At 48.1% G+C, this 26933-nt stretch overlaps 1 protein-coding gene across 2 annotated transcripts in view; it reads right to left on the reverse strand.

The window, feature by feature from the left end:
- Positions 1-3063: 3063 nt before the first annotated feature.
- PRRX1 (paired related homeobox 1) overlaps positions 3064-26933 on the reverse strand; it is a 40460-nt gene continuing 16590 nt past the window's right edge. Inside the window, exons 2-5 of one of the 2 annotated variants that reach the window (XM_074877254.1) lie at positions 9810-9985; positions 9013-9194; positions 7511-7579; positions 4204-4337 (exon numbers count right to left, since the gene is read on the reverse strand). In XM_074877254.1, coding sequence (XP_074733355.1) covers positions 7528-7579; positions 9013-9194; positions 9810-9985 — 410 coding nt within the window. In that variant the 3' untranslated portion in view covers positions 4204-4337; positions 7511-7527. Of the gene's footprint in view, positions 4338-7510; positions 7580-9012; positions 9195-9809; positions 9986-26933 lie in introns of both variants that reach the window. The other variant, XM_074877252.1, reaches the window with a different exon arrangement.

Raw genomic sequence — 26933 nt, forward strand, 5'->3', positions numbered from 1 at the left:
CTTCTCTGAATGGAGAGCTGTCAATGTTAGGTTAATGGTTGGACTAGGTGATCTTCAAGGTTTTTTCCAACCCAGATGATTCTGTGATTCTAATTGATACTCCTGCACCCCTCCTGCCTCACTTTCAGACCCACGTTGGTGTCTCGCCAGCCCTGTGGGGTGTAGGGAGCTGGGGGAAAAGCCATGGGGGCGTCTCACCTCTTCCCAAAAAACATCTCGTTTAGAAGTCTTTGTGGATGCTTCTTCCTGCCTTAGGCTCCTGCTGAACTCCTCTGCAGCTGCCTAAGTTGACAGAAGGATCCTGTGGTTCAGGCAGGCTCTGGACACAGTGTCTGTCTCTGCCTGGCTCACTGGCTGACTTGCACAGTGCATGCAGCAGAGGGGTCCCATCTCTGCTGTGCTCCCCCGATGGGCTGCACGGCGTCCCCAGGATAAGCCTGCTGGGCAGGCAGCCCTGCACCCTGCTTCACTAGCCCCAGTCCCCCTGTCCCCCCCGCCAAGGCTCTGATGTGTTCCCAGCCCCAGCCAATGCTGTAGGACACCTCAGGGCAGCAACATCCAACACATATGTGGCAGCTTATAGAAAGGATTAGGGAGTCTTTTCCCCCTTTTATTGAAAATGATCATTTCTATTCTAGTGCAAACACTGTACATTTTACATCACAAAGCAAGAGATAATTTACAGGGTACACTTTGATCTTAGAATCCCTCCTGTGGCTTCACGCATCAAGCTCCACCAGCCTCATCAATCATCCATCCCTGTTATGCTCAAAAATCCCACTTAGAGGGAATCAGCCACCTATTTCTGCATTGAGAAAGGGGGGGGGGGGGCGCTGAGAAAACAGCATTCATACCGTGTGGGCGAGAGGAATGTGCCTCAAGACCATTTTCTCCCCTGAAGGGTACCCAAACTTAGTGATAACCAGGGTAACCATGGCAACTTCCTAGAGCTGTGACCGAAAGTCTACTGAAACCCTAGAGAACTCCATGCTTTCAGGATAAGGCCCTTAATTTGCACATATATTTACATGGTTCAATAAAATACAGATTAAACATACACAATAATAAAATTCCACTTTGGCTTGATAGACAGACACTGCATGTTGGCCGAGGTCATCAGCAATTAAGAAACAAACAACAAAACCCGTCCATTCATCCGGCTGGACTCTGTTTAGCAAATCCATGTAAACAAAGCAATATTGTCTTGGATGCTCTAGTTTACATCTTGATGTCGCTCAGCTCAAAGGTGATGTAAAGGTCTCATCTTGACTGACAACAGCCCAGTCAGCTGTGATGGCATCCCCAACCAAGCAGCCCAACCCAAGGCAAGACCCAACTAAAACTGGAAGTGCAAAAGCTTACACAACCTTCCTGCAGGAGCAGACCCATGCAAGTCAATTCAATTCCTTGTACAAATAAAAATGAGGAGGGTGAACGAGGGTTTGCAGAGGCGTTTCTGTAAGCCCCACCATGTAAACATGAAAGCGTGGGGGTAGGTGGTTAACAGGGTACCAGGACCTTCATGCTCTCTGAACTATCTCCTTGCTAACTTCAGATATGGGTGCCTGTACACAGACATCAAAGAAAGCTGCTCAAGGTGATTTTTCTACTGCAGAGAAGATGAGCAAAGACTAAGGGAAAGCCACGGGCCACCAAGATGCTGAAGGAAACAGCTGAAACCTCTAGGGTGGACACTTGGGCAGCCTCAAGCCACCACAGGGCAGTTCATTCAGGCTGCTGTCACTGCTGGAATGCTGGTGGATCACGGAGGAAGGCAGCAAGGCAAGGAGAGGGGAGAGCACCAGGCAAAGGCACTCAATGACCGGTTCAGCCTCTGAGTAACGTTACATTGCAATGGGTCCTTTTTCTTTCTGATCGTGCAGGACATGTTCTTCGATAGTTTCTCTTGTTTGTGTAGGCACAGGAACCAAGAGTGAGTTTCTAAGTGAAGCCTGAGATATCCAACATGATCACTTGGCTCTAGGAGCTGGAACCACACTACTCATGATAGAAATATTTTGGTTTAGAGATGTTAGCTTCTCCAGACTACAGAAAGAAAGGCCAAAAAAGGAGATCAAACAGAACATTATGGATTTCTTAAAACACAGTGCTTGTCCACCCTCGCTTCCTCTGCTGGTGTTCTATCTGCAAGTATAATCTGTGACTTTTAAGCTTTTTGTCCTGATCACAATTAGATTCCTTCTTTTTTTTTTCCTCAAAAATATCCATACAGGGAGAAAAAAAAAATCCAGCAGCAACACACACAGTCACAAGCACAACTCACACCAGTTTTGATTGGGGCTTTTTCCCCGGTGTTAGATCAAATACTTTGGCTGGATTTCCATTCATCCTCTGCCAGTTTAACTTCCACCTTCACTTTAAAGAGATTTATTTCTCATTTCCTGCAACATGTTGTTTTAGACTATCAAAGCCCACTGTCTACATACGCCCAAGTGTGTCTGCAGCAAAGACCAAGATGGAGACCTAAGCCACTCTACCAGAAGTATCCCTCACGACTGAGCTGCTTTCGCCTTCCCTTATGGTCCAGCCTGGACTATGGAGTAGCTCTGCTACCTTCAGCAGGACTGTTCCATGGCAAAGTCCCACTCAGTTTGGGCAGGTCTCCTGCACGAGCACTGTTTGCCATAAATAAGCCCCCTCCTTGTCCCAAATTTGAACGAGGCAGGCATCATCACCAACATGAAAGATCCTAATTAGGATGCTTGCATGGAGGAAACCCCTTTTGGGTTGCATCTCCTCTACTCTTCATGAAGAGAAGGAAATTAGGTCCTAATTAGCTCTGCAGACTCCAGAGAAGGGAGAACAGCAGGCAGGGAGAGCAAAGGAGTGGCTAAGGCTATGGGACAAAACTGGGCAGCGTTATGGGAACTGGAGTGAGATACGGTCTTCATGTGGGATGCTCCTTGCGGAGACATTACCCGTTCTCAGAGGGGCTGGCAGAGACTTTCCATGGGGATGCCCTTGATGTCCAAGAGCCACATGAAACTATCTGACTGGAGAGGAGATCCTTGTCTTATTCAATCAAGTTGCAAATGCCCACAGGGAAAATCTGCAAAGGAGTGTGGCTCCCTTCAACTCCACTTCTTTGGGGTTTCTCATGGGAAGACATGAGCTGGCCATTGCAAGTGCTCCCGAGGCTACGGGGAAGAGCCCTGACAAGGGTGAGAGAGGCTGCGGCTGGAATTTCAATGCATGGCTCCAGGAACCTGGATGCAGCACAAACATCCCAAACATTTTCAATGAATTTTATTTTGTTTAATAAAAAAACACCAACCAAGCTTGCATGTATATCTTATATATATAAATATATACAGTATATATAAAACAAATGCATCTGGACAACGCCTTTCCCTGTGGCGCAAACTGTAAGGCATAGAAAGGAGTGTCCTAACGGTCCTATTCCTGGCACTACAGAGCGATCCCCCCACTACGACCCCCTGGGCTCACACACCCACGTTAGCTTTCCTCTCTTCTTTGGCTTTTCAAGGCAGCAGTGCCGGGAATACTCAAGAAAGCAATGAAGCGTTGCGAAGCCCAAGGAGGTCCTCCTCACATCTCAGACTGGTCCAGGCAACCCGGGCAGGATGATCCCATCTCCTTGCACTAAGGGGCTTCTCGCAGACTGATGGTGACGGCGCTGCCTCTGTGGCACAAGGGACTGGAGGCACGAAGGGTCAGGTGGATACAACAGAAAGCGGTGACCAAACAACTTCTAGGGTGAGCTGGGGCAGGGGGAAGAGGAGCAAGCTTTGCATCTCAGCATGATGGTGAGTGGGACGCGTCCACGGGCTGAGATCGGCAGAGGTTTCTTTTTGCAGTCCCATACAAAAATGGAAACCAACAAGGGTGAGACTGTCCTTTACTGAAGAAGCTCGTAGTATATTGAGCAGAAGCAATAAACCTGACAATAACAAGAAAAAAAAATGGTGGCATTATCCCAAAAGGAAGAAGGAACCTCGTCACTCATGAGCGGTTCAGTTTGCTCCCAGTTTGGTCCCCATGTTCAATTCTGGGTTAGGGTTGGCTTTTTTTCTTCTTTTTTTAATTTTTTTTGTGTTTTTTTTGGTTTGTGGTTTTTTTTTGTTTTTTTGGTTTTTTTCTTTCAGCACAAACAAGTTGCGAAGCAGGACGGGTGCTGTTGTATTTCTTCCTTCTGCAAGGCAGCTGCCTCCAGTCGTTAATTGACTGTGGGCACTTGATTCCTCTGTAAACTATATTCCTTTGCCTTCAGTCTCAGGTTGGCAATACTGTTGGCCATATTCATGCCCTGCGCTGGGCTGGCGTTGGTACATGTGGTGGAGTAGGTGGCCATGGCACTGTGGGATGGAAAGAGAGAACCATCACGTCAGACACAGTCTTCACACCATACAGAGAGCAGATGTGCATCGCAGCGAGGTTAAACCCTGAGGTTTTCATACCTGTGGGATGTATTTCTTATGTAAGCAGGGAATTATAACTGCTTTTTATTCAACACCCCTGCAAATCTTTCTGCTGCAGTTCACTTACCCAGGGATAGCCAACACCAAAGCTGGTTGAATTCAACAGGAAAATGTCCATTTCCTATTTTCCAACCCAAAAGGTTTACAATGAGGTCAGGGTGCCCAGCCTGCCAGTTAGACTATTGTCCTTAAAAGTATTCCCACTGGAAGCAATGTCTTTTTGATGAGAGCAATTTCTGGTTTTATTGCTTGTGAAATCACGTCACTTCTGAAACACATGTTACATTAAAGAAACACTCTGGGAAAAACCCATTTCAACAATTGTGATGCTTTTTGGTTTCAGCCTTTTGGAATGAAAATTTCCACATTTTTTCCCTCAAAACTTCAGCTGATCATAAAGAGCATGCCTTAAAGGCTAAGGGGAAAAAAACCCCAAAACATCCTTTCTCCCTTCAAATCATGACTTTATTCATGAAAAATGTTACTTTTAACAGCGGAGGCTGAGCAAAGATCTCTGAGTCCCTTCTTACCCTACCAAAATTTGCAAATCTGCTTTCCAGACCACTAGAAAACTTTAACTCACATGTTCCAGGTTTCTGTGAAAAGCAATCCCTCTGCCCCAAAAACCAGCAAACTGTCTGACCTGTTGCATTTTCTATACATGGGTCCACAGATCAAAACCAGTTGAAAACCACCAAGTGAACTAGAGATGCCCATTTAACACGGCCAGCATGTTCAGGAGGAAACCACAAATGCCCTCCAGGAGTCAAGCTCAGATTTGGTGCTGACCCTTCCCATCTGCCTGACTGGGTGGCTCACGTCTGGGAAATGCTCTCCTCCATCCACAGCCCAGGAAAGAAGATAGCTTGCTTTTTTCCTTTTCTCTTTAAAAAAAAATTTCTTCCAGTGCTGACCTCCATGACTGGAAGAGCCTTTGCAACAGCAAATGTCCCTTGAAGGAAGTGGGCATTTGCTGTGCCAACAGATCAGACCGTGGGCATGCGTGCTCACCCCTAAGCACTGGTAGTATCTCTGACTTCATAGGGCAGAGCTGACTTGCCAGGAGTTTAAATGCAATCCTCAGTCTCCATGAGATTCAGATCAGGTAATACTAGTAGGTCCCATCCCAGGTCAAATGACTCCTATTTCTCCCTTTAAAATCAGGGAAAAGACCTTCTTTGGGGAGGAACTGTCATTTTTGCATCGGGACCAGTGGAAACACAACAGCTTACACACACTGAAAGGACAGGTAAGAACTGTGGATGTAAAGCTGCTTACACCCACCCAGGGAAAAGCACGGAAAACTCTCCCCAGGAGAGCAAACATTCAGAACACTTTGAGAGTCTCTAACAGCTACTGCAAGGACATGGAGGATGGACATTAAAATACACACATCAAAATACAGGCTTGACTCTGCCCAACTTGGGGTGCATCGTCTGCACTTCGCTGGGGTCCAGGACACGATGGATCAGCACACCTGGAGCCTTCCCCAGCCAGCTGTGCACCCCATCAGTTCTCGCTCCATGGCTGGGTTGGTTACTTTACCAGGTCAGTAGCAATGTGAGAAGCCCGAGTGCTGCCTGCAGAGGCACTGCAAAGCTTCACAAGCTGTATAGCTGGTGGCTACTTAAGCACCCATTCCCACCCACTTCCACAAGGTGCATCTTCCCCATGTTTTTGTGCTGGAAGAAACTAGAAGAGCCTCAAGGATACTCTAGATTAGATAAAATAGGAATTTTCGGTCTCGGGTGTAAACTGTCCCATTCAAAACCAGACTACTGCCCAAGTCTGATCTAAAACTCCAGGGAGCCTCCTGCTCTCAGCTCCCCAGAGGTGTGGGGAAAATTACTGTTGCCCAGTGAAATCTCTGCTGAACCCAAACTCTCCAGAAATGCTCTCTTTTAGCAAGTTATTCCCCAAGGAGCAACGTGCAAGAAGGCTATCTCCAAACACTGGTATAGCTTGAGGGTTGCTCCAGAGACTCTCCAGGGTCTAATTAAGGGTTGAAGTCACCCTGCTACCCCCACCCTCCGCCCCATTCAGGCACAGAAAGTCTCCTTCCTCTACTCAGCTGCCTGCTTTCATGAAAGACAGAGGAACATCATGCTTCTGAGGCCTAAAATCCTCCCTTCAGATATGGTTTTCAATGGCCCGTGGAGTCAAAGGTTGTTGGAGTGGGAAGTGCAGGCTGACGGCACGACTGCTAGTCTTGTTTTCTTAGGAACCTATGCTAAAAAATGTCTAACAAAAACATTTCAACTTCAAAAAAATAATAGTATCTACTTGGCTATCTACATGACAGAGATCTGCAAATAGCTTTGGTTGACCTGTGGCTGAATGTATTTGGAGAATAAACACACTGATTGAAAACTTTCCCCAGATCTAAGAGTAAAAACAGCACCGGCCACAGAGCTCTCAGCCCTGCTCTCAGCCCTCTCCCAGACTAGCTGTTGATCAGGGGCTGGTACGGCAGTGCCGGGAGATGGGGAGGGCGCAGAGGGCCATGCAAACACTCTGCATGTCTGTTTTTCACCAAGTGTCCAATACTTTAATAACCGTACTCAGTTCAAAGCTTTAACGAGGCTGTGACAACCTGGCCCAGCTGCCCACTAAGATGAATGCAATTGCTAAGAGATGACCAGTAGGATTAGAAAGCCTGGGCAACATAAAGTGTCTGAGGGTCCTGACCACCCCACATTGTGGAAACCAGCTGCTCTGCTCCTCTGCCAATGCCTCCTACCCCTCTGCAGGGCAGTGTGAGGGTGACAGTCCATCCTGGTTTGGCATGTCAGCCAGTGGGGATGGCTGTAAGCTGCAAATGTCTTTGCTGAAACATCTTGGCTTAAGACAAGGGGAAGATATCAAGACAGTGAGGATACCTCTTCGCACTGTGGAGAGGCACAGCCACGTCTGGACCTTAGGGGGAGTAAAAACATCCCTAAGGCTTTCCCTTCTCCTTTGGTCTCCTCGTTCACACATCCCAGATGCCTTGGGCTTCTTGTTGCCCAGTGGCCCCAGACAGCCCTTCCCAGTGCGCCCCTGGAAGTTACCTTTGCAGGGTCTTCTCCTAGAATCCGTTATGAAGCCCCTCGTGTAAACAACATCTTGGGAGGGATGATCTATTTTTAAAAGTGTGAGAGGTAGAAATAAGCCACGAGTGTTCAGTAGGGATCTGGTACTGTGACCAGAGCAGTCTCAGTGAGGTGGGGAAGGACCTGAACTCACCACCCAGACTCCTCCCTGGGATGCTACACCAAGGAGCACTTCACAGAGAGAAAGCCTCAACCCCAGAAGGGGGATTTTGCCAGACAGCAGTCCTCAGATAAAATCCAAAGGATAAGGGCCATCTCTAAGACCAAACTGGTGGTCATCAAGAGCATGGAGTGGGTGAACCTAAGACTTGTTCTTCTGGAGCTACAGGGTGGATGAGGAGGACCCCATGGCACTGAAGCAACAATGAGGAAGGCCATGTGGTTGCAGACCTAATTGTGCAATGTTTGAGGTGCAAGAAGGGGGTCAAAGTGACTGAGGAAGACAGGTCCTGGGCATGGTGTGGCTCCTGGAAGCCAGTGGGAAGCTGGCTGTGACCAAGTCAGATGAACAGGAGGAAATCCAGCCAAAGGCTCCAAGGTCCTGACCAACAATGAAGCCACTGTACTAAAAAATACCCACCAACCTCATTTTTAACTGCCTACAAGCCAGCTGGCTCCCCACAAACCAACATATCCTGTGGATCTTGCATCCACACTCAGTTCCTGCTGGGCTGTGGATGGCATGGAGGAGGACAGGGAGGCCTGTGACATGCATGGACATCCCAGATTCTTTGAGCAAACTGGGGTTGCCACATCTGCACTTCTTTCCTGCCACCCCTTAAGCAGTGCTGGCCACAGGAGATGGACACTGAACACCAGAAACACCTGGTCCTTACTGTGGGCAAAACAACAGCAACTCTAGCAACTAGAAAGAAAGTGCTCACCAGTTCAGTGCTGACCACTGAGGGGAGGATTGGGAGCAACACGCATGGAGGGAGTTCCCAGCCCTTCCTTGCATCCCAACCAGTGACTGCCGTGCGACAGCCACAGAACTCCCTCTTCTGGCCACTGTGTAGTGGCTGAGCGTCCCCAGTGCTCTGCCATCACCCCTCCCCTGGATCTGTGTCCCATGGAAAGGTTTCTTCCTTGCTTTAAACTGGATGCACCAGGGAAACAAGTGCAATCCCTTTTGTTCCCATGTATTTCTACCTGATCCTCTTTCGAAACTTCCCGAATTGCAGAGACCACCAAAAAAAAAGAAGCCTCAACCTCAACCTGTTTCTGCAGACAGCTGTCAGAAAGCCACAATGATGCTGAACCAAGCCCACCTTGCAAGTCTGGCAGTGAGATGGCGTGGGATGGGAACAGGTAAGGGAAAACCAGTTGGGTGGTCAAACTGCTGTATCTTCCAGTAGTCCCATTCAACTATAAACAGCCCATCAGAGCTGTCTGAGGGCCACTCTCAGGCTGCACTATACTATGCCAGAGACTGGTGAGCCCCAGAGGGGTTATTCACTCACCTGTAAGGCGAGGCGGTACCCCAGGAGAGATAGTCGGTGGGTCTCGGAGCTGGGCGAGGTACTATGGGCTGCTCCACTGCGGTCACGTCCCCTGAGTAGGATTTGAGCAGAGAGGCATTCTTGCTGGCCAGCATCGCCCTCTCGTTCCGGCGAAACTTGGCTCTCCGGTTCTGGAACCACACCTAGGATGGGAAGCGCACAGACCCACCAACCATCACAACCAGCTCTGCTGCCACTCTCACCCTTTCACCACATCACCTCTGCCCTGCTGGGCAAGTCAGGACTCTAAAAGCAGGCTGGTTCAGCATGCCTGTTACTGGAAACTCTAATGACCAGACAATCCTTATGTCTGCCCTGATAAAGCCCCTGTGTGAGGAACTGGCTCAGTGAGGTCCTGGTGGGACCAGGTCTGTCCTGTGCTGTAGGCAGCAAGGCCTGGGAATGCTGTACAACACATCATATTCCATGGTCTGCTTTGACCTTCAGAAGGTGCAGGCTTGCAAGCTAAGAGCTGAGCAGCTCAAGATAATGTGAGCAGCCTGAGCACACAACATCTGACATCTTGGCCTTGAATGAGCCAGCTGACCACAACACATCTGAGTGGTAAGTATGGTGGCAGATCAGGCCTGGCAGTCCTCCTCAAGGCACGGCATGCTTGGGACTGCAATACAGCATGACCCAGGAGCTTGGTGACTTCAGTGTGCCACGAAGACCTTGAGGATTTCTGCTGCTGTACTGGAATGGCCTGATGACCCCCACCAGGTGAGGTGTGTCCGGATACAAGCTGCAGTGATTACCTGAACTCTGGCTTCAGTGAGGTTGACTCTGCGTGCAAGGTCTTCCCGTACAAAGGCATCAGGGTAGTGTGTCCTCTCAAAGACCCTCTCTAATGCCTGGAGCTGGCTGCTGTTGAAGGTAGTCCTGTTCCTTCTCTGCTTTCTTTTCTTCTTCTCTTCTGAGTTCAGCTGATCATCTAGGAGAGACAAACAGAGATGTGAAAGGCTAGAAAGCTAAGAGCCCACAGCAGTGGGGTGAATAACCTCAACAGTTTCAAGGTGGAAAGGATTTAGGAAGGGGCTTGCACAATTTCAACACCACACCTTAACCACGCCGTGTTAGTTCCCATGTAAAAAGAAGGTGGAAAGCGCATTGACCCCAAGCATTTATTTCCCAGCTCAACTGCGTAAGGCTTGTACCAGCTCTCTCGAGCTACCCCATGATTCAGCTTCCTTATCTCTAAAAAGAAGCAAAAAAGTCCAAAACGCATCTCCCCATTCCTGACAATCCTAGAAACCTTTTCGGACCATAAAGAATCATGAACCCCTGTTCTCTTGGCTTCAGATTTCCAAGGACTGCCCTTACTGGGACATAACAGAGCCCTCTGGGGTGAGCACAAATCCTGCACCAGCTCTTACTGACTGTGAGAAGGTGTGCCCACTCCTCTGAGTAAGGAAAGCGCAAGGAAACGGCTATTACTCCGAGCTTGGCTACAGCCAAGGTAATGCCGTTCTCTGTATGTAGCTCCATTTGGCTTAAATGAGGACTGCACTTTCTTATCCTCCCCACATCCAGACCGAGAGGCGTCAATTTGGGCAGAAATGGGGAGCTGCAAACAAAGAGGTGTCAGACAGTGGAAATGAAGCATGACTGATACTGGCCTGAACAAGAAACAAGCACAAAAACCAGTTTCACTTGTATGCTTGCAAGCCAAGGACATGGAAACAGTCAGACAGACATGGATAGCATTGCAATTGGGAAGCAAAAACCCAGTAAGAGAGAGACTGATAATAAGCACATCGGATACCGCTGACTGAAGAACAGTTGTACACTCTCCAGCACCCCTCATTGCCTTGCCCAGGCCAGCAAGGCAGGAAGCAACAAACTGTGCGTCCCATAAGAGCACATATTGTTTTGCGCCTGGTTTGTATTTACCCCAGCAATAAATCAGTACATCCATACATCTGGAGTCACACTTATCACTATTGCCTGTGCCTACGGTCACTGGAGCAACATCAGTGCTGAGATAACTGTGAATATCTGCTCTGCACCATCTCTCCTTTTTCCAGCGCTGTTGCACACGCCAGTGTAGCAGCAGGATGGAGCTATCAGCGCACGGGTCCTCGCAAGTACTGGCAAGTGGTGAGCGACAGCTCCAGGGGTTTGAATGTTCTTCATTAGGACAAGCTGGAGGCTATGACACTGCTTTTGCTTCTACCCTACCTGTACCGAAGCATGTTCACTCATCACACCAGTCACAGCACAGCAAACACGTCAGTTAACAGTGGGAAGCCACACCGAAGGAAGTGGAGAGCAAGGCACCAGCCGGCAGGAGCGGGAGCCTACTGCTGCTGTAAAACAGCCCCGTGCAGCCTGCAGGACTGGTTTGCCATCGCCTTGCACTCGTCCCTCTTCAAGTGCTCCAGTACGTGGGGGGTCTCACCAAAACCATCAAGGCTTCTCACGCTCCTGCAGCTCCATTCTTCAACGCTCCCAAGCATGCTGGGCAGAGCCCCAGGTGGGCAATGTCAGCATGGTCCCACTGTCTTAAGTGGAAGAACAGCAGTTACACCTGGGAGGATCTGAGCCAATATACATGTCAGCGTGCATTAAAATATATTGATCATTGTATGTATAAAAATGCATGTGCTAGTGAATTATATTTCACTTTCAGTTAATCACTGCGCACCTTGGCCCAGATGACAGTCTCACTACTGAGAGTCCAAGGGCTTGACCTGCTATATACAGTTGCAGAATATCCCCTCGACAGTCATTCCTCTTGCCACATACAAATATGACAGCTCCCCTCATCCTCCTGTTCTCAAGGGGGTATGTAAGGCACAGGGAGAAGCTGACAAAGAAATCAAAGTCTACGGTTGTTGTCCTCACCACCTGTTTGTGTTGCTTTTCACAGCCCATCTGGTAACAGTTACTGCACCTGAACGCCTTTGGAGCAAGGCCCATCCATTTGGGAACAAAAGGACATTCCTCTTAAACTAAACCAGGTTTTTCAAATTCCTGCAGGTTTACAGCTCCTCTGTCCCCAATCCTTCTCCAACAGCCTGAGAATCCCCAGCAGACCCCTTTCCAGCCTGGGGATTCCTGGGCACAAAAACACACCCTTGGTTTTCTTGTATCCAAGAGGAAATGTTTGGAGACTGGTTTTTAACAGGCATGTTGAATCATAAAGCTGAGCTGGGAAGGGACTGGCAGAGGCAGGAACGTGCAAGAAAAACAAATGTATGTAGGAATCCCGGGGCATTAAAACAAGACTACAGGTGAATCTACCTTGCTCAGGTGGTGGGAAGCGAAGCGGTGAAGCAGAGGGATGGGATTTAACCGCTGCTTGTGCAGAACACCATGCACACATTTCCACTTGCTGGGGGGGTTAGCAGTGTCACAGAGTCTGTCCCTTACAAAGAAGCAGAAAACTCCTGCATGCCTCTCTCCTGACTGATCATCAAAGCCTTTACAAAAAAGGTCAGCGATTTCCCCCTGGCTCTACTGGCAAGCTTCAATGTAGTTGTGCTGCTGTGCACCACGCAACACAGCAAACAGCAGAGAACAACCCTCAGGGCACAACCGTCCCTCTGAATGGCAGAAAACACTGCAAGACCAGCTGCTGTAGAAGCCAATGTCAACATGGGTATCTGGCCTCCTTCTGAGTTATCCATTTGATGCCATTTTCTAAACTAAACCCTGCCTACGTGGACTGGATAAACAAAACAATAAAAGCCTTTGGGACCCCTTGGGAATCCCCTCCAGGCCTTTGAAGTGTCAGTTGCTGCCCAGAAGATGACACCCGTCTCAAGGGAGCACAAGCCCCAGGCTGTCTGGCCATTGCTCAGATCCTGCGTGACAGTTACACATGAGGAAGGGTGAGCACATTGCTCTGGGGAGCGAGAAGAAGGGCCAAAGCCTGTAAAACGCTGGAGAACAAGAATCCCTCCTGCCAAGCACGTTAACACAATTTGCCTGGTTTCCTCCCGGCATAAAGTGAGACACCGGTGATTCACAGCTCACCTCGTAATTACTGGACCCAAAAATAGCAGGGCCAAGAAACGGAAAGTTGCAGGCACTGGCCGTACTGCAGTGACTCACGGTCAGGTCACCGTTGGCTAACGCACCTCCAGCATCGGCTGGCACGGAGCAGGGACATGAGTCACCCCCTTTTTCCAGGACGTAGCTGGACGGGGGTGGCTCAACAGTGAAGCACAACCTGTGACAGGGCAGTCGGGGTTTTGAGATCTCCTTTCACTGCACCTCTGAAACAGCACAACACAGCTAGATCCAAATGTCTACAGGAGTTACTTAGGCAGCAGGAAAAAAAAATAGTAATAGCCATATTAGCCCAGAGTGCCGCTGGGTTGATCATGCCTTGCGTTTTGCCATGCAGACATACCATATGTTGATTACAAACTGCTAATGAGGGATTGCAGACACCTAAACCCCAGGTGTCTGCAAATGTCACCTTGCTCACAGCAGTCACTGGCCGCCTTCAACATGTCAGCTGGGTATTTTCTTTCTTTTTCCTGCCATTATTTCTTTATCAGGAAACAACACTGAACACTGAAAAATGGTATTCCTAAACAGTGTTGACAGCACTAGTGACTGGAGTCAGCAGAAACGGAGAGAAGAGGAAAACAGCGCTAAAGCTTTTTAGATGGGTCAGAAGTCTGTCATCAACATTCTTTTAATCAGAAATATTTTATTACAAGCAGCGTTCTCAAAAGCTGATCTGCTTGCAAATGCATCCCCCAGAGAGATCGAAAAGCACGTTCTCCTCTCAGGAACCCAATGCTGGAAAACCTGGGAATTCAATTTCCAAATCCCAACCCTTCATGTTGGGCTGGGGGATTTTGTTTCCTGTTTCCACGTTTGTGTTTTCCTATGTTATTTCTACATTCACCCATGACATGCAAATCCTGGTGTCATACACAAACGCACTTCTAGGATGCACCGAAGTATTTTTAATTGCTCCTAAATGATACAGTATGAGACGTCCTATTCTTTTTTCTCTTGCTCATCACATCTCCTCTTGCAGTGAGGCAGATCCACACTTGAAGACACTGATCTATGCTCTGTATCGCACAGCGGCTGTCCTAGTGTCTGTGACTATCACTGGGGCATCATCAGACAGCTCCTGTGGGGATGCCACATTGAAAATACAACACATTATAAAGCAAAACAGAGTTGAGAACTAAATGCCTACACATAAGTTACAAGATCAGTATTTTTTCCAGCAATACTTGCAACCACAACATATTTTGGATTTCCAGTTTGCAGGAATGCTTGTACATACTTGCTTTCATTCCAGGTCAGAACAAAAACTGATTTGCAGACGGGATTTACATTGTGTGGGCAGTTTTGAAAAGTTTTGACCAGTTCTATTAAGTCCAGAACCAGCTATTATAGCACATTAATTGGATCCGAATTGAAAGTAAACAATTGGATTTAATTAAGTGAGGGACAGAGTCATTTAGCCACAATATGATACACGGTAAGGCAGGAAAGATTTGTCACATCAGTTATATAAACTGAGAAAGGATTCCAGGAAGAAAATAAGGAATCACACTATAATTGCAGCCTTTAAAATAAGAAGTTACCGCTAAAGTTTGCACAGAGATTAAATAAAAAACCGAGACAAATTATTTCACAAGGAAAAAAATAATCTAGACACTAAAAGCCTACCAACTAAAAAATCTTTCCAAAAAAAAAAAAATCCTGCAAGCCAAAAAAGTGAAAGTTTTATTCAGAGTGGTGGAGAAAGAAAGGAAAAAGGAGAATAGAAGGGAGCGGAACAGTTTTTTTTATTGGGTTTAAAGTTAAATTTTAAGAAGCTTGAGTAGAAATATTTCTGCTGGTCGCCCCTCGCTTCGGGCAGACTCCTCTCCCCAACATCAGCTGTCCAGACAGTTACAGCCCTTTGTAGGCCCGTGTTCCAGTTTTATTTGCACTCTGCTTTGCTTTCGATTCAAAATATGGCAACACTTTGGGTGCAGGGCAGCTTTGTCAACTTGCATCATAAAAACCAAAAACCCAAACTCAAAAGATTTAATCAAAGCTAAAACAAGGTGCCAGGAAGGGGAGTGGGAAGCAGGGACAGGGACATAGAAATCCACCCAATGACAAAGCCCTGCCCTGACCGATTTGAGACAGGTCTTAAGTGATTTTACACTCATGCAGATGCCGGAGCCAAGCCAGCACACCGCAGAGTGGGGCTGCCTGTGGGCAGGGGGTCCCACAAACACGAGATCGCACCCCATCTCAAAGAGCCAGCAGGCACCAACAGCGCCCGGCGCCGAGCCCAGGCAGAGCAACGCTCACCCAAAATGAGACGACCTCAACCTGAAATGCCACTTCCCAGCCTGAAAACATCACTTTGGCAGAAAACAGGGAAAAGCCTTGCACCTCTATTTTCCGTCGGGTTGTTTTGTGTGTCTTTGACCAGGTTGGACAGCCAGGTCCATCGCTGGTTTTGCAGCTTCCCTTCCCGAGCAATGCCTGGAAGGACCCTGCTCCTCCGGGCAGCAGGAGCCCATGGCCCAGCAGCATCCATCGTCTTTACCAGATGTGAGCAGGGACAGAAGAGGGGCAAGGGGACCCGCACGGGTAAGATTTCATGCTCAGAGCTGCCTGAACTATCTTTCTAAAAGCTCCCAGGAGAGAATGAACTCGAGTTTACATGTATTTCCATGCATGAAATGTATTTTCAAATGGAAATAAGGTTTAACTTCAGGGTACACAAATACTACACAGAGAAGTTATTAATTATGTTACACCAGACATCACAAATGTAGGTAATACGGAACAAAGACGACACTTAAAAGAAAACTTAAATATGTTAAGGTAGGAGATGCCTATTAAGTCACCTACTGAAGCTAGCCCTGATAAGCAACTATACCTAGCCCAGCTGTACAACCACAATAACAGCAGGTTTGTATCTGTGGTTACAGGTCAGACTATGGAGATTTTCAAACTATCATTTTTCTCCCATTACACAACACTGGCTGAGCTTTTTTCTAACCTTCACTGCTTATTTGTTTGTTTTTTCTGCACCATCTGTGCACAAGACCTCAAGTTATTTCAATTAGACAGAAAATTCAAGTATCTGAAGTTCCACTCTTGTTAAGATCACCAGGAACACAGAAAAAAAACCAAAGAAACAGATGCTATATTTCTTTTAAAAGCCTTTGCTTTTGATTATCTCGTAAATTAATCATGTTCAAATTTTGCACATAAAAAATAAGTTATTTTGTGCATGAGCATGGAACTTCAGAAAGGCAATACTGAATTTTTCATACAAAACCTGAGTTTTAATACTAAATGGAAAAGTGCATTTTCAGAGTTACCCGTACAGCTACGGCAGTTTCTCCCCGAAGTGTCTGCAATGTGGAACCTATCAGGATAATTTTTAGCTGACCGCATACAAACAATTACATATCATTACAGAGCTGTGAATAGCTTTTGCATGGATAGCGTGCCTATGGTCTCCCGTTGCACTCGGCTCTGCCTGCCAGACTAGGGGAACTCACTGAGGTCCTGTACAACCACAGCTCCACCAGTGCCGATGGTGAAACCCACTGTCCTCCACCAGGACAGGCGCTCGAACCGAGGGACCTCCCACCTACACCAGAGACAAAAGGGACATTTTCAGGTGGGCTTCAAGGCACAGCACCCGTCGGTGACTCTCACCCACCCGGAACGAGGTCTTGGGGTTGTCACCTTCCTGATGGAGAGCTGTAGAAACCTCTGAGCTCCTGAAGACTAGTTTCTAGCATGCAAACAGCTGTCACCCGGACTTACCAGGCGCTGCAGGGACCTGAATGCAGAAGCACCCCCTGTGCTCTGCTCTGCACTTTTGCGTGACTGCAGAACTGGGGATCAGGTTCCCTCCACAACCCCAACCTGTTCTGCTCCTGACCCACAGACAGGGCAGCATGAGCTCCTCTCTAGCAGCTAAGAGTGCTATCCTATAGCAAACGTAAGACAAAACTCCTTTTCAGGGTGGTTTTGGCTCCGGTGCTCTGCCTCTCATGTGGTGGGAGAACCTGCAGAGCACATGGGCAGTTACAGCAGCAAAGATGTGTCCCCTCCTTAACCACGTCAACGTTCCCACTTTCTGGAATTGACAAAAGAAATGATGCTTGGAAAAAAAAAGTAATCATGATCCAATGGAAATCCAGAGAGTCTCCCTGGAAAGACATGACATTAAGTGTTAATTACTGGGAGAACAGTATTTGCGGGGGCAGAAGTATACATCCTTCTCCAGAAATTGGTACAAAGCCATTGAAAGTCCCCCTAGATCCCACAGACCAGTCTGAGTTCTGCTATAACAGCTCTGCTTTTATATTCGCTAGGGTTTTCCTTCTGGGCATCCTACAGCTCGTGAGGCACATGGCTTAGTCCTGCTCTTCTAACAAGCCTTTCCGCCGGGTCTTGGGGTCAGAGTGTTCCCATAATACAATAAGCGCTGTATGGATCTCATAAGCTCCAAGGCACAGTATGTTATGTGTTTGGAATTCCTTGTATGCTTTTATACTTTGTTTTACATATTGTAATTTTTATATGCATTACCACATTGATCCTTGGAAAATTAATTTAAAAAAAAAATATAATCAAAAGCAAACACATATTTTAAAAGCCTGCCAGCGGCAAATCATGTTCTGTGAGACTGCACTTTGTAACTGACAAAGAGACCAAACCACCAGACCATGGCGGCGATCCAGCAGGGTGGATTTACCAGGCTCAGGAGGGGACAGGATCCAAGGGGGCTCTAGTCCTCCCCCCAAGTCCCTCATTAGGGTAGCCTGATGCTGCAGAAGCACTGGACCCGTGACCGAGGAGCAGAAATGCAATCGCACAGCTCCGCCAGCCAAAGCCCACCACCGTACGCAAAGGTATCATATCCAAAATGGGTCAGGGCATCCCAGCGCAGTACTCAGCTGCAATGACATCCAGCCGCTGGTGCCAGTACGACCACCAGACCTTCCCTGGAGAGCTGGAGCCCCTCAGCCTTCACAGGCCCTTCCTTATTCTTGGGTAAGACCTGGGATCAGTGCGTCTGGCAGCGCTGAACACGTGTGAAGTCACAGCTTTGCGAGGTCAGGGGTATGACCTCCAACGCCCATATCCTCTTCCCCTCAACTCCCCTTCCTATGCCATGTGTCCTGATGTTTCATCTCAGGAACAGCATTCACACAGCCAAGATCAAACTTCCTAACCTCCACCCTGCTCCATCGGTATTTTCTCATTTCCAAAGCCGCCTCTCTATGCTCTTGGCACCCTCCCTACCCTAGTTCATTCCAGATAACATCCTTCTCCTCTCCAGCACCCCTTCTTGTCCTTTCTGCAAAGACTTGGAAAGTTGATTTGTGTAATGCTGCCCCTTTTAACCCTAATGTGCATGTGGTGCATATCCAAACCAGCACAACGGCTGAGAATATTCTTCCTAAGAGTCACCACTGCTCTTAGCTTGACTGTGTAACGAGGATTTCCCATTCAGGAGCAGACTGGTGCACCAGGAAGGCCAGTATCCACCTGGATACCACCAGCTGCCTCAAAGACAGTGGCAACGAACCATCACGACAATGAGGCAAGGCAGGTTATTAATCTATTTTCCACACTCATATCCCACTCCAGTGAGCTCCATAGGCTTATACACTATACAAAAGGCATACAGTGTTATTTCCACCTGCCTTCCTGTTGGATTTACCTGGTGTACCCTTTCTCTTTATGTACAGAGGTGACCCACAGACCTATAGCTGGACATGAATCACAAACAGGTGTCACCTATGCCCCAGGTTCCAGGGGCCAATACGCCTTTGATATCAAGCTGCTGGGACAAAACAACAAAATACAGAACATCTTAGGAAGACTCCCTCATTGTAGGGACCAAGCGTGGAGTGGATTTTGATTCCTTCCACAGGAAGGAGTCCTTGGGAGAGAGCAAAACTGATGTGGTGCTGGTGCTTGGGCCAGGTGTTAATGGGGTGTACTGGAGCCAGGAGCACAAGTCTGACAGTACTGTGGTTGCTCCAGCCCTTCGGGATGGTACACCCCAGTCTTTTCAAGGTTTCTCCAGCCTTCAGAGTATTCCCTGAGACCAAAATAGATAGAAACCATTTCCACACTCTTCTGATGGCCATGGATTCAGAAGGCTGTGCCTCTCTGTTAGTGTTCACACAGAAGGATGCATCTGCCAGAAGCCACAAAATGGGGACCCTGTAGTCCCTCTCCCACTGCACACCCACCTGAACTCTGAGCAACACCACTTTTATTAAATTTTCTCTTGCATTTAAATAAAGTGACAAAAAATCCTTACCAACTTCAGCTAGAAAAACTTTCTAATGGGGAAAATTAGAGATGTTTTTGCAAGAAGCAGATAAGTGAAAAAAAACGAAGAAAAAAAAAAGGGATTTGCCAAGATAGAAAAGGACTGCTTTGGGTGCATGTTTTTTCAGTCCATATACATGTTGCAGATGAAGCACGTGGCATTTTGGGCCTTTCAAACCGGCTCATTTCCAAACACTGTGGCAGCCGCAAGAATCTGCAAATGTTACCCAGAAATCTCCTGCCCGCACTGGGAAAGACTGACTCAAGCTGACCAGCTTCATGAATGTCTCCGCTTGTTCAGGTCCCTGCGGAGGCCCACCGTGCTGCTGAGAAGTGCCATTATTAAACAGCCCCATCCTGACTGGATCTGGAAATTCACTTGGACGTGTTTTTTTGGTACACAGGACCCGTGCGAGCAGACAGACAATGACTGGTGGGATGCGTGCGCCAGCTGGCCCCACCGGTAGGCAGAAACACTGTTCTCAATGGATATTTCATCTGTTTATTGTTGAAATATGCAGGACTGAAAACTGCATGGCACAGAACGACCGTGCCGGGACCACGGGGCGCCACGGGCCGGGAGAAGGGGAAGTGCAAATGACAGTGAGAACATCAAAACCAGCTCTCCAAAGGCCGCGCTCCCCTTTCATTAACATCCAAGAACAAATGTGTTTCGACCAGATCAGACCACCACTGCCACTGCGCCTACCAAACAAATTGGACTGGAGCCACTGCAGAGCTTCGCTTAGAAATCCAGATTTTGACCGCTAATGCATTTTATGGGTCCCTCTTGATCACAACTGGAAAAACGATGGCATCTGAGATCCAGAAATAACAGAACTTGAGCCTGGCTGTCAGCATCCAGCCCACCTGCCTCTTCCAAGGGCTGAGCATCCTGACCGGGAGCACACTCCTTGAGTGGGGGATAAAGGACCTTTACATCCCACATTGCTATGGGAGGCAAAGGGATTAAAGCGCGTAGAGCCATTTCAAAACAACTCTTTCTCCTTCCCAAGCCTGTAGTGCAAACCTGCTCTTCTAAGGCCAGGGGACAGGGAGGAGGGACAAGACTGCTGCTGTGCTCTGGGGGCTTTTCGCTGGACACAGCAGCATTCAGCAAAACAGGAGGGCGGATGGGATGGACCGCAGGCTCCAGCATGCTCCGTGCCCTGGCTCTGCAGGATGCAAAGGAAAATCAGGCTCAGACCCACCTCCATCCTTAGCCTCTTCTGGACAGCAAATGCATTTCACATTAGCTAATAAATTGCTACATCTTATGTTTCTTAGCCTGCTGGAATGATGAATATTTTGGAATGTATTTTGAATGGTTCCCTGCCAGAGTTGAACAATCATCTAGAGATTTTAAATCAAAAGGCTGAAAAATTGAAACCTCTGTATTTCCACAAAGTTCACTGCAGTTTGAAAAGCACAACTCCCAATAGAGGAGGCAGAATAATGATTGTCAGAGCTCCTGCGAATTGGGGCAAATGAGAGATATGTTGGAAATGACACTCCCTAATACAGAGTAATAATCTTTGCCTCCAGGTGATGAATTTATTATAGGATATCTGCTGATTGCTGCCCTTAATCTGGCTGAAATGTCAGATACTGTAACCTGGAGGATCGGACAATTTAGAGGACCTGTACAGAGACGTGGGATACCTCAGCCACAAAACACTGCTTTTGGTCTGGTGCAGGGCTAGCAGACAAATACTGCCATTTTAGCACAATTTAACAGAATTTAAGCCTTTTTAAAGGCTCTAGCTAATGAAACACATCCATTGCCGGACTAAGCACATGCTCACCTAACAGAGGAGTATCTCAAAACCAGTAAAAGATTGATGGCTCACCAAGGTAGCACAGTTGGAGAAACACGACTACGCACCCGTACTGCACCATGTCTCCCTGCTCCAGCCACCGAGTTCCACCAGCTGCGGGAGCCCAAGTCAGTTCATGTAGAGAATCAGTCACCAGGCAAAGAGGGCTGAGCAAGCTCAGCACAAACCCAAAGCTTGGATGGAAAGTCTCCATTGATAAAGGAGACCATAAGTGGTCTGGTCTCATCGGAGCAGCCACCGATGGAGTGGGTCCAAGAAATAAGCTTCTCTCTCCCCCGTGGAGATGGGCTGTCTAGACACATTGGCAAAGCCACACTGCCGAGTTTGCAGTGCTGCATCCTTCTTGTATACAGCCTGTCAAATACAGCAAATTCCTGTCCTCTGGCCTGTTAGTGTGGGCATTTTTTCAAACTTCCTAGTGTCAGTCATGTCCAGAAATGCCAATTACGTTTAACGAGAAATTTTTAAACAGATGATTTTTTTTTCCCCCTTAGGAAAACATCTTATGATTTTTTTTGATCAACCCTCTGGCAAAATAATTTGCTGGTTATTTTTACCAACAATTAAAGTAAAAAGAAAATAAGTCAAGTACAAAGTATTTTTAAGCCAAGAAACACTGAAATGTGAATTGAATTGCAATGGAAACCTGAAAAAAATGTTATCCAAATAATAAAGAAACTATTCAATAAAACCTATAGGAGTTAGGTGATGTTTTTCACTAGGAAAACAATGATGTTAGAGAGTATTTAGAGAGAGCATGCCTAGCCTCAGGGCCACATTCAACACAGTATGTAGGTATAGGTTTAAAACCATCCAGATCAAAGCCTTCCTGAAATAAGTAAATGACCTTCCACCAGATTCAAGATCACAGGGGTGATTAGTGTATTATACAGATTCCTCCATCTTCAGAGGTCCTTAAAATGAGCAAGAGGAACATGTGTCAGGGCTAGCATAGGTCAAACAGCATGTGCAAATTCAACCTTGTCCTGGGGCACAGGTGGACTGATGACACAACTTCATCAGTTCTCTGCCAGACCCACACCCCTGGAGCTCACACCACACTCCCAGCTCTCAGTGAAGCTGTATTTGCGGGAAGAGCTTTGGGAGATGGCAACAAAACCAGCAAAAAAGCAAAGCTGGGGACAGCAGATAGAGGAGCAGGCAAGGACCTGGAACCCAGGTAAATCCCCCTGCTCCAGCTTTCTAAACAACTGTGGGCAAACCAGGCTGCTCCTCTGCGCCTCCTTTTCTTTCCTTGCTTCACTGCGTCCATCTGTTTAGACATCCCACTCTTGGAGGACATGTTGTCCCACTCTCTTTGTTCATAACATATCTAGTAGTCCCAAACTTACAGGAACGCAGACAAAAAGCAAATCACTTCAAAATAAACCAGAAGTGGGATGTGTTCACATTACAGTCATGCCATTCATGCTGTTGAGTTTCACAGCACAGAGAATAAATTAAAGCATGTAATTAAAACACTTTCAGTGTATGGTATAAAGGTACACAGCAGCTATTTCATTTCAGTTGCATATGCAAATGCTAGCTGGTGTATTTGTGAGTATTGCAGACCGCATTTCCTAGCCATCATCAGTACTAACAGTGAGGCTCCACATTGATGCTAGCTCTGCTCTTAACCCTTTGCAGAAAAACGGTTGGTTTTGATTCATAAATGAAGGTAGATGGACTTACTTCAGCTTAGCTTGGCTCCAAAGCAAAGCTTAACAGCACCCCAAGAGCTGATGGGCACCACCACATCCCTGTGCTGGTGCTTCCCTGGGCCGAGCCAGCACGTAGCTTCTGAAGCTCAGGCTCGGTCCCCTCTGGGTCAGCCACAGCCATGGCCATGTGATGGCAGGTGAACACTGAGCATCGCCTGCACAAGGCCCCAGATCACCCCACTGCTGCAGCGCAGCGGCTCCCTCAGCCTCCTTGACCTACTGAACCATCATCCTGGGGCCTGGATGTCTGGGTCGATTTAGACAGAAGTGGCCACAGGATGGGCTTTCCACTCTGCTCCACCAACAGCATCCCTTGTGTGGACTTCTGAAATCCCCTCATCTCTAGGAAAGAAAGCTCAGCTGTTTCTTGCTGCTCACAGAAAACTCAAGAGCCTTCTGTTTCACTTAGGAAATCTCTGCCAACCTCTCTGGTCGCAGGAACGAGCGTGCAGGTGACTCCCTGTCAGAGGTGGCTTGTCCCTCTTCCTCCTCATGCAGTTCTCCATATATCTCCCAGAAAGGTGTACTAGGGATGGGCACCATGGCTCAGGCTGAATGCCCTCTCCTGCCAGCCTCAGGTCCCAGCCACATGCTGGAAGTGCTGGCAGTGATGCCGAGCTGGGACTGGTGAGCAGCCAGACACGAAGCTCCTGGCCATGGGCCCACCGCTAGCCCACCTCCCTGCGGGCACGTCCTTCAACTGGCCCCACATCCCAGTCTACTCACATCAGCTCTCCAGGCTCCCCCTCAGTCACAGACATTGAATTCAAGGGGAAAGACTGAGATCCCAGCACGGGAATCCAGAGTCCTAATATGCCAACAACTGTACCTGCAGCCTGGAAGGAGCCTGGATTTTCTGAGACAGGTCAGCTGCCAGTACCCTTCAACCCCAGGCATGAGGATCACTACAGAGTGGTGCTGGGTGGACCGAAACATCCCCCATGCAGGTCCTGGAACATGCAAATTGCTATGTAAAGACTGCTGCCATCCCACGTGGTGTAACAAAGATCAGAGCACCCAAAGAGCCCCAAACCAGCTCAGAGAGAACTAAAGCAGAATGGGCTGGTCCTGAAATAGGTCCTCTTTTTCTTTTAAGCACAGCTCATTAAAAGTTTGCTGGAAAAACAGAAAAACATTTTCCACAGAGAAGAGGACATCCAAGAAAAGCCCTTTCGGACATAAATTGGCAAGAGACTCCCAAGCATTTATCTTCGGCATCGAATGTGCTCTGTCAGGAGGGCTGTAACTAACAATACGCTGAAAAACATGCCACAGACTTCCACTGTATTTTATTTGGCGCTAAGGGGCTATTCCTCAGCACAAAGTATTTGCAACTGGCATCAGTTAAACGAGAAATTACAACCTTCAAAAGACCTATTTAGCGTCAGCTGCAGAAAGTACGGAATTTGCCATCGGCTTCGATGACAACAGATTATGCCCCATAAAACACTGCAAACACGCTTGGCTACAATGCTCGGCGTGAGCTGCCTGTTCAGCGGGGGGACTCGGGACTCGGCGCTTCCTGCCCCTTCTCAGGAGGCTGCCGCCTGGTTTAGGACTGGTGGCACCCCTCTCCCCAACCCTCTGGCTCACGTGCCTGCCAAGTTCAGCCACAGGGCTCAGGACACAGCAAGCTGACTTCTGCAAGGGCCTTGCTGAGCTGACGGGCAGCCTGCAGAGCTGGGCTTGCACTGGCTCTAACCAGGCTGCAAAGAACCTCTGAGCCACACAGCAGCATCTTGCTCCATTTGGAAGCAAGATACCCCAAAGCTCATTAGCCCCACAGCTCATTAGTGCTAAGGAGGAATAAGAGGAATTCCTTCAGGCTGGATGTTCAGCTGGGACAGACTGAAGTCTACAGCACAGAGAGGTCAGGAGGGCATGGAGCCCAATGGGTGGGTTACCTGGCTCTGCTCCTAATGTCGTGATCTGGGAACTCCATCACCTCCTGATCCTGCACAGCTCAGCTGTGTGCCAGGACAAGAGCCACGCTGCCCCTGTCCCGCGGGATTACTCCCACCTCCCCAAGAGGAGGAAAGAGCTTTGCCAGCAAACTCCCCAGGCCCTCAAACCTCTTTCCAGTCTGGCTTGCCGAGCGCTCCAGAAAAGGAAACCTCAGAGTCAGGAAACCTTCCTGGTGTTTGCTCAGGACAAGCGCCGTGTCCACACGGGAGTGCACGCAGCAGCACTCTGCGGAGAGCATGTATGCGTGGGGAAGGGAAAAGACCGTCACGTTAACCTGGAAAAAGCAATAGAGGTTCTTGGTCCAGAAACAATCTCTGCCTTGGCTCTCAGAGTGGGCTCCGGAGAGGTCAGCCTGAACTATGTTTTCCTGCCGCAAACTCAGAGCCTGCTCAGTGAGGTGTAAAATGCTCCCGACCCTGTGCTGTGCAAGAACTTTACTGTTTCCTTTCCCAGCCTGAGTCAGAGGCACACAGCTACAGCAGACCTACAAAAACAGGGGTTTATTGGGCAAAGACCCTTCGTTTACCTTGCTCTGGCAGGACATTTAACCATTCACAGGACTGGTGCAGCAACAACAAAAATGGAAGGGGGAAAAGGAGACTTTCTGCACATAGCTGCAGCCTGCGGCAGGCAGCCTGCCCTGCGCTAGCACGCTCTGCTCCAGCGCTTGTAAAACCCAGATGCCTGCGTGGCGTCTGCAGCCTTTGAGTTACCCCCGGCTCCTGCAGCCCAGGAATTGTCACTTGGCTTGAAAGTAAGTGTGTCTGTGAGTCTTTAACAGGCTGGGGAGAGGCGATGGCTTTGCCTTGGCTGTGTCACCCGGCGTTGTTCGCACACAGCAGGAGCAGCTAAAATGGGACCAATCTACATGTTCACGGACCCTAAGTTGGACGCTCCAAGAATCACGCGATTGCCTCCGTAGGAAACCGGCATCGAGACAGGCTCCGGACAGACTGTGCCTTCTCTCAGTGCACCCTCTGCTTTTTTCTTTTTTAACCTCAAAGCTGGCTGAGTCTCACCCTTCTGACTTACACACACTGCCAGAGATGTACTTCTTTTACCCCAGGTTTTCACGTGACAGAATCTGGAGCTTAAAAAATAAAAAAAAGAATTAAGAGCCACAGTCCTTCAAGGAGTCACGGCAATGCTGAGGCTGGACTTTGGTCCCGCTGTACTGGCATAGCACATTCATGCGGTAAGCAACAGTCCTCCCATAAAGGCTTCAGGCACTCTGTTAGCGAGCCAGGCAAAAGCTGGCATCCTGGTAGTAATGGTCTATGGTTAGCCAGTTGGCCCAATTTTAAAAGCTGAAGTGTGACGGCTAAGCCAATCTGCAGAGCCCTTTGATGCTCAAGCCACTTGCAGTCAGGCGCCTAACTACAGGCTGAAATGCCCAACTTGAGGCAACTGCACAGGAAAATCTCGGCCATTTCCCGCTCCAGAAGTCAGACAACATTTTTGACAAGGGCAGACCCTGGAGTCCTCCCCTAGCTTTTTGTCAGGAAAAAAAAGGCCTTTTAAATTTACTCTCCTTACACAGAGACTCTCAGGGAGACCAAGCCAACATTGTCAAATTATTGTATCAGAATCATGTTTTATTTCCCAACATCTGACGGGAAGAAGCGTATCAAACCACATGTCATCTGCTGCCGCAGGCTCGGGCCTGAGCAAACGCCTGCTGGATTCACAGCGAATGCAGCTGAGACACTGCTTTTATTGTGCAGATAGTTTAAGTGCCCCTTATGAATAGAGACACTTTCCTGAATCAAAAGCAAGAGGAAGAAAAACCCACATCTTCACATAAAAGTAAACCCGAGTAATATTTTGACCAAATCTGTTCCCAGCATTAGAAGGATTGCAGGAGCTGGAGATGAAAAGCTCCTTTTAAGCTGTAGAATTCATCCCCTCATCCCTGATGAAGGATGGATGAGTTACTAAAACAAGTATTACATTTCATTCTGGCTGACAGCACTCTGATCTTGCCTTACATGAACAAGGGAGGCAAAAGCGCTCCTGATGATTATCATTTACGTACAGATGACTTCAAGTCCTCCTGCTTGCTGAG

The sequence above is a fragment of the Strix uralensis genome, chromosome 8 (assembly GCF_047716275.1).
Source record: "Strix uralensis isolate ZFMK-TIS-50842 chromosome 8, bStrUra1, whole genome shotgun sequence".
Taxonomy (NCBI): Eukaryota; Metazoa; Chordata; class Aves; order Strigiformes; family Strigidae; genus Strix; species Strix uralensis.